We start from the raw sequence: 12,660 nt of genomic DNA on the forward strand, positions 1-12,660 counted from the left end.
ACTGGAATTGAAAAGGAGGCGTCGTGGATGCAGAGCAGGAGCAAAGAGGAGAGAAAGAAAGAAGAAGTTCAAACCATCTCTGCCATCCTGCATCATGGGAAATGTAAGATCGTTAGCTAACAAGTTGGATGAACTTTTAGCCTTGATAAGGACTCAGCAAGAATATCGGGAATGTAGCATTATGTGTTTTACTGAGACATGGCTACAGGATCATATACCCGACTCCAGCGTCTCTCTGCCGGGCTTCCTGACTGTACGAGCAGATCGAGATATAAAGAGTAGCAGGAAAAGGAAAGGGGGTGGATTGGCAGTGCTTGTCAACAACAGATGGTGTCACCCAGGACATGTTACTGTGAAGAGTCGTATCTGCAGTCCTGACATTGAACTATTGGCAGTAAGTTTTCGTCCATATTATTTGCCAAGAGAGTTCACCAGTGTTGTTTTGGTGGCTGTTTACATTCCACCCTCAGCTGTTGCCGACACTGCATGTGATGTCATCAGTTCCGTTGTTGCTCAGATACAGACACAACACCCCAATTCTTTTGTGGCAATATCTGGTGATTTTAATCATGCCTCACTCTCTGCTACACTGCCAACTTTTCAACAGTTTGTCAGCTGCTCTACCAGAGAAAACAAGACATTGGATTTGTTTTACACAAATGTCAAGGATTCATACATTTCCAAATCAAGACCTCCCCTGGGAAAATCAGATCACAACCTTGTTTTTCTCTGTTCAGCATATAAACCCCTTGTCCAGAGACTACCTGTCACAAAAAGGACTGTTAGAAAGTGGTCAGAGGAAGCTGAAGAAGCCTTACAGGGTTGTTTTGATGCAACCGATTGGATTTCTCTTTGTAAGCCACATGGAGAGGACATTAATGCCATGACTGAGTGTGTGACTGACTATATAAACTTCTGTGTGGACAACACCATCCCCACCAGAACAGTGAGATGCTTCCCTAATAACAAACCCTGGATCACCAGTGAGCTAAAGGAACTATTGAACAAGAAAAAAAGAGCCTTTAGGGAGCGAGACAGGGAGTTACTGAGGAGTATACAGAAGCAGCTCAAAGTCAAGATCAGAGAGAGCAAGGAGGTGTATAGAAAGAAGCTTGAGAGTAAACTGCAGAGGAACAATATCAGAGATGTGTGGTCAGGAATGAAGAAGATCACAGGCCTCAAGCAGAGGGAGGATCGGATGGATGGAAGTCTGGATAGAGCAAATGAGCTGAACACATTCTTCAACAGGTTCAGTTCAGGAACAAGCTCACCATCCTCCCCTCCTGTTCCCAGCCAAAGAGACATCCCACCCTCCTCTGACCCACAGCTTTCCTGTAACATCTCCACCTCCACCTCAGTCATGGATTCTTCTGCTTCCACTAGTTTGTCATCAACCCAATCAGGAGATGCTGCTGTCCCCTTTGCCTCCCCCTCCCACTTTTCTGTTTCTAGAAGTCAGGTGAAGAGGCAGTTGGAGAGACTGAACCGGAACAAGGCTGCAGGTCCAGATGGTGTCAGCCCCCGAGTCCTGAAGGCCTGTGCAGAGCAGCTCTGTGGGATTCTGCAACACCTTTTCAACCTTAGCTTGACCCAAGAGAAGGTACCACTGTTGTGGAAGACATCCTGTCTGGTTCCGGTACCAAAGAAAACTCACCCTTCAGATATCAATGACTACAGACCTGTTGCCCTGACATCCCACATCATGAAGGTCCTGGAGAGACTCCTGTTGACCCACCTGTGTAAGCAAACCAGCACATATCAGGACCCCCTGCAGTTTGCTTATCGCCATGGAGTTGGAGTTGAAGACGCTATCATACACCTGCTTCAACAAACCCACTGTCATCTGGACAAAGCAGGCAGCACTGTGAGGATCATGTTCTTTGATTTCTCCAGTGCATTTAACACAATCCAGCCTGATCTGCTTCATCTGAAACTCCAGAAGACTCAGGTGGAGGCCTCAACAATCACCTGGATTAATGACTACCTGACAAACAGACCACAGTTTGTCAGACTGAAGAATTGTGTGTCTAACCAGGTGATCAGCAGCACAGGAGCACCACAGGGGACTGTACTCTCACCATTCCTTTTCACTCTGTACACTTCAGACTTCCAGTACAAGTCAGACTCCTGTCATCTACAGAAATATTCAGATGACTCTGCAGTGGTCGGGTGTATCAGAGATGGACAAGAAGCTGAGTACAGAGAGCTGGTGGACCGCTTTGTGGCATGGTGTGGGAACAATCATCTCATCTTGAATGTTAACAAAACAAAGGAGATGATTGTAGATTTCAGGAGAAACAAGGTCAGATCAAACCCTGTTTCCATCATGGGAGAAGAAGTGGAGGTGGTTGAGGAATATAAATACCTTGGTGTTCATGTGGACAACAGACTGGACTGGAGACACAACAGTGAAGCAATCTACAAGAAAGGACAGAGCAGACTGTACTTCTTGAGGAAGCTAAGGTCCTTCAAGGTTTGCAACAAGATGTTGCAGATCTTCTACAAGTCTGTTGTTGAGAGCGTCATTTCCTCTTGCGTCATCTGTTGGGGCAGCAGCATCAGAACCAGGGACCTAAAAAGACTCAACAACCTGATAAAGAAGGCTGGTTCTGTTCTGGGGACGACTGTGGAACCTCTGGAGACAATAATGCAAAGAAGGATTTTGCATAAAATCAAGAGAATTATGGACAACCCTGAACATCCTCTCCATGAGACTGTTATCGGAAAACAGAGTCTCTTCAGTCAAAGGCTTCTTCAGTTTGGATGCAAAACGGACCGCTACAGGAAATCTTTCCTGCCCACAGCCATCAGCATCTATAATAACTCTTTGATTTAATTGAGCTACATCAACATTTAATTTCCCTCTGGGATAAATAAAGTATTTTTGAATTTGAATTGAATTGAATTGAATTGAATTGAATATCCCTGTACTCACTTCAAAAAAGTTTTTTGACAAATTGGACAAATCAATGTCTAAGTTTATCTGGGCTAATAAACCTGCGCGTATACGAAAAAAAAATATTGCAACTGCCTAAAAGAGTAGGGGGTCTTGCTCTCCCCAATTTTTTACACTATTACTGGGCAACCAATATTCATAAACTGCTATATTGGACCGATAAATCCATGACCAACCAGCCCGCTTGGGTAGACATTGAAATGTCTTCATCTCAGTCCTCATTGAGGGCGTGGCTTTGTTCTCCCCTCACTTTGTCAACGGCGAATGCAAGTAAAAACCCAGTAGTCAAACAGTCCCTCAAAATCTGGTTGCAATTCAGAAGGCATTTTGGCCTGAGAGACTGCTCAATCTATGCACCAATATTAGATAACCATGATTTCAAACCATCTATTATGGACTCTGCCTTTAAATTGTGGTTTGAGAGGGGCATTGTCACAATTAAGGATCTTTATGATGGTGGCACTTTCATGTCCTTTACTGGCTTATCGACCAAATTTAAGCTTCCTCCCTCCCACCTCTTTAGGTTTTTTCAAATTAGGAACTTTGTGCAGAAAAAATACCCTGACTTTCCGAATATTCCTGCACTAACCTTGGTAGATAAACTTTTCTTGTTGGACCCTAATCAGAGAGGGAATATTTCACATATTTTTAGGGCATTAGACTCCACTACCGCTGTCTTCCCCCAAAAAACAAAAAACCTATGGGAACAAGATCTGGGCCTGACCCTTGAGGAGGACCTGTGGGCTAATATTCTACAATTGGTACACAGCTCCTCTATCTGTGCACGACATGGTCTAATCCAATGCAAATTAATACACAGGATCTATTATACAAATCATAGATTGTCAAAATTCTACCCAAATGTTACAGACACCTGTAATCGATGTAACCAGTCTCCTGCTGACCTCATGCACATGTTTTGGTCATGCCCTAAGTTGAAACATTTTTGGTCTGAAATGTTTGGTACCCTCCACAGAGCCTATGATGTTGGGGAGGATCCCCGTCCTCTCCCAGCTCTTTTTGGTATTCTTCAAACTAAATCCTTTGCAAGCCAAGCCCAACACTGCATGGCTTTCTGTTCTTTACTGGCAAGGCGTTTAATTTTGCTTAACTGGAAACATACTGCACCCCCCTCTTACAGTCGATGGGTCAAGGAAGTTCTTTTCAACTTGAAGTTGGAGAGGCTTAGGCTACGGCTACACGAAAACGAAACGAGGTTTTTTTTTAAAACGGGTACGAAAATTCTTGCGACCACACGGAAACGCGCTGCTGTAAAGACTCAGGTCCAGACGAAAACGGATGAAAACGATGAAACGATGCAGTACACACGCCACTGTGTCACGCCACGCTGTGAGACAATAGAGAAGTGTTAAAATTGGCTCACAGCGTCAACGTGTGACTGACGCAAAAACGTTTTAGCTGTAACAATGGAAACGAAACGAGGCCGTTTTCAAACTTTCCCACTCTGGAACCCGTTTTTAAAAACTATCGTTTTGGGGTAGTGGGAACGCCGGCTCCGTGTGGCCGCGACAGCGAAACGATAAGAAAAAGTATCGTTTACAGTGAAAAACGTTTTCGTGTAGCCGCAGCCTTAGATTTTCCCTTAATGGTTCATTGAGTAAATTCAACAGGACTTGGGACCCCCTGCTGTCCATCATAGACACTCTAGACATTGAGTTGTTGTTTAGTTATTTATTTACTTTTTTTTGTCCCCCTTTTATTTTATTTTTATTTTATTTATTTTTTCCTCCTTCTAATATTATTTATTTTTAGGTTGCTAGTATTTTTGTTTTGTCTCATTCTTTTTCTCTTCCCTTTCTCTTCCTGTCCTCCTGTTTGTGGTTTTAAATTACTTTCATTCATGTACTGTGCTTAGAACATGGGGTTGTTGGGGATGTTGTGTGGGAGGGGCGGGGGGGCGGGTGTGTGTTTTTTCTGAAAATTGTATAACAAAAACAAATGAGCATTTTTTATGTTTGGGGTCCACCCAATCCTTTCTATGTCTTTGTATTGTTGCTCAATAAAGAAATTAATAAAAAAAATAAAAAAAACTGATTAGTTTGACCTACAGCATGCACTATTTGACCTGTCAATACATTCCTTTGTAACTGCAGAAATGGCGGACACTATCAAGCGAAGCCGTCCTGGGCATTCATTCATGACATGAAAGTATCCGGTAGTATGTACTATTCTTTCGGCTCCTATTCCACAGACAGCAAGCTGGCTAACAAAGACAGCACTGTTTGTCATCTTTGCAAAAAAACATTTGTGAATACACATGCTAGCTTCATGTCAAAGTTAGGCAGGTAAGGCAACAGACCAGATGAAGAATTAAGTGTTTCATCTCACACAGATAAAAATAGTAGTTGAAGTACTTATAGTAGAGCCTCACCAGAGGTTCTTAAAAATGCATGCTCTCATTGAGCCGCACTTGACCCCAAATGAATTAAATATGCAGTCAAAATGAAAGGTAATACTATGAATCTGATTCTGATGCTTTAATTGACCTGTTCAAAAAGTATTCAAATATTAGTTTGCTTAGTTATTCAAATATTTGAACACTTATTGGTGGGAAAAAAAAGTGATCACATTCAGTGAACACATATCAAATTCATTCAATCTAACTGCATGTCACATTAAAATTTGCTAATACTAGATTTATGAAAAAAGTTACAACCCTCAGACAGTAATGCTTACTGTAAATTTACCTGACAACAATAACACAAATGAAAGGAAGCCAAGAACTGACCCAAACTGGCCCTAGGTAACAGTGAGGGAGTTTTCAAACTGGTGTTATCCAATCTTTGAACAAACACCAACATTATATTGCCGATAGCCTCCTGTTTTCCAACTTTGTCTCTGAACAGACTAAGCTGTCAATTTATCATACAAAGCTTTCCTCTTTCTACTGCAGAAAGCACCTTACATATAATATATAAAATGAATATATAAAAATACATTTTAACACCAGTTAGGGCAAACATTTTCAAACTCTTTTCTTTTTGAAAAGAACATCTACCAGCAGTCTGCAGACAGTATGAACGCTGGTGCCTCCTCTAAACCAGCCTAGTTAGTCTTTGATGCTCTGAGGCTGAAGTTATGTTACTAGATTTGCATTCGCTGGTAAGATTTTCTTTAGTGTTTGCTGTTAGTTCCCCGAATGTTCCAGCTGGACTGAACATATTCACTCGTGTCCTCTCCTGATCAGAATACTTTGATCAAGCCAGACGCAAACAGCAGCTGCAGGCTTACAACAAAGTTGACCCTGTTTGAAAAAGAAACACATTTGAAGTCAGTGCTGCATACAAATGCATGTGTATTCTCTGCAGCTACATTCTATTTACATAAAAGCTTTTGACAAATAATATAATGATTGTAACCTAGGGAAACCTGATATACAGTTTGCATTTGCAACAACAACAAGGGATTTGGCAAGTGAGGAACAATGGTGGTTAATCAAATTTAAGGGTAAGGAACAGATTTTACTTTTCAATAAAGTTTCATTAGGGTAGAACAAGCTGATTGAAATCATTCATGCACACATCAAATATAAAAGGCACTACATTAAAAAATAATAATAAAAAAATAAAAAATAAAAAAAAAATCAATAATTACAGTAGTTTTCCATGAAACAAACACTGTTACGCAACTATCAATTTGGACAATTCAGCCAGCAAACCTTTACAGGCACACATCCATTCCACAAATGTGTCCTTTTATCAATCCAAACTAGCCTAAATTGCTTTGTGCAAACCATATTACACAAACACAAATATTTATTTTTAGAAAAAGAGTCAAAACGACAAAATGTGATGATGAAAAGGCACCTTTTCGAAATTTCTACTGCATTTCCTCCTTCAGTGAAAGAGCACAAAACTAAAACCGTCTCTACCTATGCATTACACTTCTCTTCTTACACATTACATTTCTGTGATTAGTAATACAGACAAAATAATTAATCAAATGCTGTTTTACTTAACCAAACCTGAAGTGTAACTCTTTTATTTATACTATTTGCACCTGCTCTCCTGCCAGAAAAATGGACACTGATGTATTATGCAAGAGGGAGCAAGTGGCTCATCAATGGGGACACAAAGTGAAACATGGCAGGCAGAGATGAGCAGCAGGGGGAGGAGTCATGAGAGAGGTCGGAGAGAGAAGAAAGGGGAAACAAAGAGGCTGCAGCTGATGAAGCACAGGGCCATTCGCAGTTCTGCAGACAGAGCAAGAGTATGAGATAAAGAGGGGGACATGAAGGAAAAATGAGTAGTTGTTTACTCAGTGATAGAGGAAGGGGAGGCAAATTACAGGGAGACATTACATGCTGATATAAACTGCAGCCATGATTCACATGTTAAGGCTAACGTGGTAGAGAACTTCACTGCAAAACAGTCTTTGTTACGGATCTCATTTGACACTTGATACCCACATGATATACAGCTTAATATATATGAGGAATTATTTTTACTGGGCCTCCCCTTCCAACTACTTGACAATCTGAGTAATGATGACTCTAATTTCAAAGTCTGGTGTATTTTATGGCATGCAGTTCTATCTGCCAAAGGTGTTAATGCAGTACCATTAAACTAAAAGACATATCTATGGACCCATCATCTTATCCAATACGTTATTTCTTATTTCTTTTTCACACTTTAGAATTTTTCTTCACCTTTTTATATTTGGTAAAATAAACATAAATTATTATTTTACTTATTGCACATTTTCTAATGTTCATTGCCTATATATTACTCCTTGTTGTAAAAAAGTGTATGTGTACTATCAAACAACTAGGTTTTTCACATAATACGGGCATAAAAAACGAAAGAAAAAGACAATTACCTTATTACTAGTGATTATTTATATGTATTTATTTGTCAACCACAATTACGTGATTGTGACTACCCAAATCATGGACCAGTCAAACAGTATGCTTTCAGATCCCCAGTTCTGACTGATGACCAACACTGTCAAACATTTTTCCAGATTGTTAACTTTCATTTGGGACTGCCAGGTGTACACAAGGTGGCTTTTTCGCCCGGACACACTAAGACTCATGTGCTCCACCACATGAGAATCATATTCAGAAAAGTATATACTGTAAAAAGGGATGAGCAAAATATCAGAGAAAGTTAAACTACACTTTTGCTACGTAATGTCAAGTAATTCCATTTCCCCTACATGCAGCATAAAAATGTCTGTCTATATTTCAGTTTCATGTAAATGAATTCCCCTTTAATGCAATCATAAAGAAACTGGCCCAAGATTTTATTTTCATTCATGTAATCTTTCTGTGACCTTTAAATGGAGCTGCTGTGATGCAAAAATATAATTTAATGTTCATCCGACATTAAATATTCATCACCTCTTTTAATTCCTATAGTTGATGCTAATGCAAATGAGTTTGCATGTCAGATCTTGCAATAATCTATTGTGTGTCAAATGACTATAAAATACAACTATACTGCATTTTTGTATATTTTTGTCACTACTGCTGGTGTGTTCATGTGCCCACGTAACCCTGAAAACAAAGATCCCCCATTACATGGTTGAGAATAATAGTAGTTTGAAATGTATTCCCACAAAAGCACACTTTCTTACTATGTTACTACTCTGCCTGTGTTATTTAGGATATTGGTGCCATAGAGGAAAGAAATCACTCAGAAATAATGTAGACAGACAGAAGATGCAGTGGGACAAACAACAGTCAGTGTTGCAGGAGACAAATTACAACCAGCAGTTTCCCTTATGTGATAGGTCAGACAACCCACACACAGCGACACAAACACATGCATAACAGCTCCAGCCGCCCCTGTGTCTGTGTGGCAGCATTGCCTGAAATGTTAAGCAAAAACGTCTCAGCCTTTTCCTCCATCTATTGCACCTCCTCTCCCTGCCTTTTCCTCCTTCTTCTCCTCTCCTCTCCCGTCTTTCGGGACAACTGACAGTTTGCCATTAACAGGTTTCATTTGTTCAGGGGACCACAGAGCGGCATAAAGAGTGGGCAGCAGACTAACACACACCTCGGGAAGCAGAGCTCCAGCCGAGAGAAAACTGTCACGGCCATCTCTCACATCCCAGCTCCTGTACTGTGGAGGGACGGCCAGCTCTAATAAGGCCGAAGTTAGTCTGCTGGAATGTCTGGGGAACATGTTAGCAGGCAGGGAAGGACATCATAATGCTAAAAAAAAATGCCATCACTACTGTCACCATCAGCGTAACAATGACAGGAGTTATCTAGTCCAGAACTGTAGTTACTCCTCAGGTAAGGCCTGCAGAAGGCTTGCAGTCAAATTTTTCTGACAGCAGAGAAGAACACAGTTTTGTCATAATCCCTCAAAAACATTATGGCACACATAAACATGTATTTTTTTTTTCCAGTTTGTAAATTGTGACAGTGTGGGATGTATCTTAACCCTTTTAGGTGTCTCCCAGGACAATTCTATTGGTTTCAAGCACAATATGATCACATTGTGCTGATAAAACAGACACAACATCAGCAGAACAAAGATTTGGTCATGTTGTTGACATGTTGGACACATTGGATACTCTAATTACCACATAACAAGCTTCAAAGTGTCCCATTGTCTGGCAACACTGCATGCAATCTGTTAAAGATTCAGAGAATCTGAAGAAATGCTGTACGCGTGAGACATGGACAAAAAACATTGAATGGCCATGATATTGGTGGCCCTCAAGCAGTACAGCTTTACAAATAGACATGATTATTCTATGGAAATCATTGCATGGGTCAGCAATACTTCTGAGTACCACTGTGAGTGAACATAGTTGGTTGCTGCATCCATAAATGCAAGTTAAAACACTATAAAAGAAAAAGACAGAAACGACAACAACCAGAAGATCCTTGAAAACTGGCCTCTCTGGGCCTTTAGTTCCCAGAAGAAACAGTATATACACAGGGCCAACAAAGGCATCTCCCTTATTTGGGTGAGAGCTCATTAATGAAAGACAGACTAAAAATCATGGATGCTGCAGCCTCACCATCTGGCTTGTTACAATTCATAAGGCTGCATCTGTGATGGTATAGTGGTACATTAGAGCACATCGCAAGCGTAACTTACATATCTGTGAAAACACCATCAATGCTAAATAATATACAAATATGGCAGCATATGCTGCTATCTAGTATTTTTCATAGAAAACATTGCTTATTTCAGCTAGACTAACTACCATAATAGCATGGCTCCGTAGTAAAAAGAGTTCAACTTTAAATTGAACTCCAGGAGATTAGGCCCTGTTACCCACTATATGGAGCATATAGAAGAATTGAGAAAAAAGCAAAATGCTGAGTGATGTATCAAATTTATATCAAGCCAGAATGGGAAAACATTTCACCGTGTAAACAACAGCAATTGGTCCCTGAGTTCCAAAATGCTTAGAGCTTTGGTGAAAGTAGGGGAGATGCTACACAGCAGTAAATGTCTACCTGCTTCACCTGTTCTGTAACATGTTGTCAGCATATATTTCTAAACAAGCAAACAAACAAACAAAAAACTAGAACATTTATCAGTTTCAACCATTAACCTGTTAAATTTAGCTAAAAATATTGTCTAATCTATGCCTGAAATACTTGAAGACACAAGTTGCTGTGACTCGCCATCACAAATATAGAATGGGTCACACACAAGCATTTATGCATTGTATGTTCATAACCCAGCTCCTGCTCACATTTATACCTTACACTGATTGTGCGAGAAACCATTAAACAGACATGTCTTCCTAATTCAACTTAAAATGCAGAAATACCAAACATTAACCATAAAACTAATAGGTTTTTGCATTGGCAGTTACTATACATGATAATGAGCCTGGCTTTCATCAGATTTGATTCTGTGATTGATTCATGTATTCATTATACATGATAAAAGCCTGATGTTTTGTTATATGGCCACTTGAGACGGAATCAAATGTAAACATGCCATGATGACAACTCTGATAAGAAAAATCAGGCAATTCAGTGGAGAAACAACTCAGCCAGTTAGACCATAGGAGAATTTTTCCACCCTGTGTAGCAGTGTAATGTTGTTTGACTAAGAGTCTGAGTGGCTTTCAACCAGGGATTCAACCTGCTGAGTTTCTACAAGGTGGATTATGCCTGCTGGCAAGTGCTCAAGTACTCACCGGGTGCATCAAGGGCGTAGTGTGCTCTCACATACACATTCATTAAAAAAAGATAGTCGCACACGCGCGCATTTAGGCATAATGGTGCTAATAAAGATGTTCATTTTACCTAGATATTGTGTTTCTCAGTGCAACTTACATCTCTGAATCTGTTCCAGGATCTGTCCTTGTTGTACTGAGCCACAGTGCCCAGCCATTTCTCGTTACTGTTACCGGAGACCGCTGATTCTCTGCTCAGCAAGAGAGCCACGACAGGTAGCAGAAAGAAAAGCATCTTCTGAAAGCAAAGAGACAGAGAGAAGAGGCGGGTAAGCAGAGTCCCTCTGACAGAGAAGCAGATGCAGAGGAGCGGAGGGTGCTGAAAAGTGTCATGAAGAGAAAAGTGAGATGGAGCACTTTACAAAACTCTCACTTAGACTGTCACAATGGATCATTTGACTTCAAAACGGCACACTTGTATATGTGCAGAGTGATCATTTTATCAAAACTGCTGACCTTTCTCCTAATCGGATTATAAACATGGGAGAGTTGTCACCGCGGCAGATGGAGCACGGCGAAGCGATTAACTCACGAGCTCCACCAATTTAAAAAGCAATTACCTGCGTCAACACAATTGCACCTATGGAGCTTTGTCTTGGCTTCTACCTGCTTTCTCCTACACTCCAAAGTCGGCGACAGTTTGCTTAGATGTTAAATTGAATTTTTTTTGGTAAACGGCCAGTAGCGCTGCTCTACCTACCTGGGATAGTTCGTTGGTGTCCAATTCTGACACACCGGGAAAAAATAAGTCCACTTAGGGCAGCGGGCACTCCGGTAGCGCCCGACTGCTTGTAGGACTGACGGCAAAAAGGGAACAGAGAGGAAGAGCTGATGTACCAGGAGCGCTTTCTCCTCCTCCTCGGTCATCAGACACCGCCCCCTCTGCTTCTCTTTCTCTCTCTCTCTCCCCGCCACTAACCGTGTCATTGATTTTCAGCCGGGGATTTTTTTCTTTCCTGTTCACATCAGCGAACAGGCAGGATTAAGGAGCCTTGTCAAAGCTTTGTTCTGCGTGTACAAACACAAAAATCAGTTTAGTTACCCTCATCTATTGTGCAATTTCAACTCAATAACAATTAACCCTCATAGAGTACAAAATCAGCGCTGGTTATGATGGTTTTCCAGCAGAGGATGTTTTTTTTTTTTTTTGCTGAAGGTAGCATGTTTTAGCACCATGGACAGAGGCAGAACATATGAAACACTTTTTTTTCTTATGAAATGACCGCGCATAAATAGACCGTACAACTGGGGCGTTCATTCTTGGGGAATAAGAGATACATGTTTCAATATTATTTATGTGACCCTTTACTTTGTCTGTGTCTACGTTGGTGGTGAGTAAGAGTGATGGAAACCGCTCCTTAATCTGTTCGAGCCTGTTAACTTGTTTTGGGAGGATTGGAAGCCAGGCACTTGGTGATGCTGTTTATCCTCAGATTCATGAGAAAGATTTTATTAATTTATCTATTCTGTCTAGTTTCAGTTTTCCTTAATAACACACAAAAGCACATAAAAGAGGCTGCTTTCAT

At 40.7% G+C, this 12,660-nt stretch overlaps 1 protein-coding gene across 1 annotated transcript in view; it reads right to left on the reverse strand.

Annotated features, from left to right (window-relative positions):
* Positions 1-11,953, reverse strand: part of spock1 (SPARC (osteonectin), cwcv and kazal like domains proteoglycan 1) — a 128,783-nt gene extending 116,830 nt beyond the window's left edge. Inside the window, exons 1-2 of the mRNA XM_075481323.1 lie at positions 11,835-11,953; positions 11,235-11,372 (exon numbers count right to left, since the gene is read on the reverse strand). Coding sequence (XP_075337438.1) covers positions 11,235-11,369 — 135 coding nt within the window. The 5' untranslated portion in view covers positions 11,370-11,372; positions 11,835-11,953. The remainder of the gene's footprint in view (positions 1-11,234; positions 11,373-11,834) is intronic.
* Positions 11,954-12,660: the final 707 nt, after the last annotated feature.

This window comes from Odontesthes bonariensis, chromosome 13, assembly GCF_027942865.1.
Source record: "Odontesthes bonariensis isolate fOdoBon6 chromosome 13, fOdoBon6.hap1, whole genome shotgun sequence".
Lineage (NCBI taxonomy): Eukaryota > Metazoa > Chordata > Actinopteri > Atheriniformes > Atherinopsidae > Odontesthes > Odontesthes bonariensis.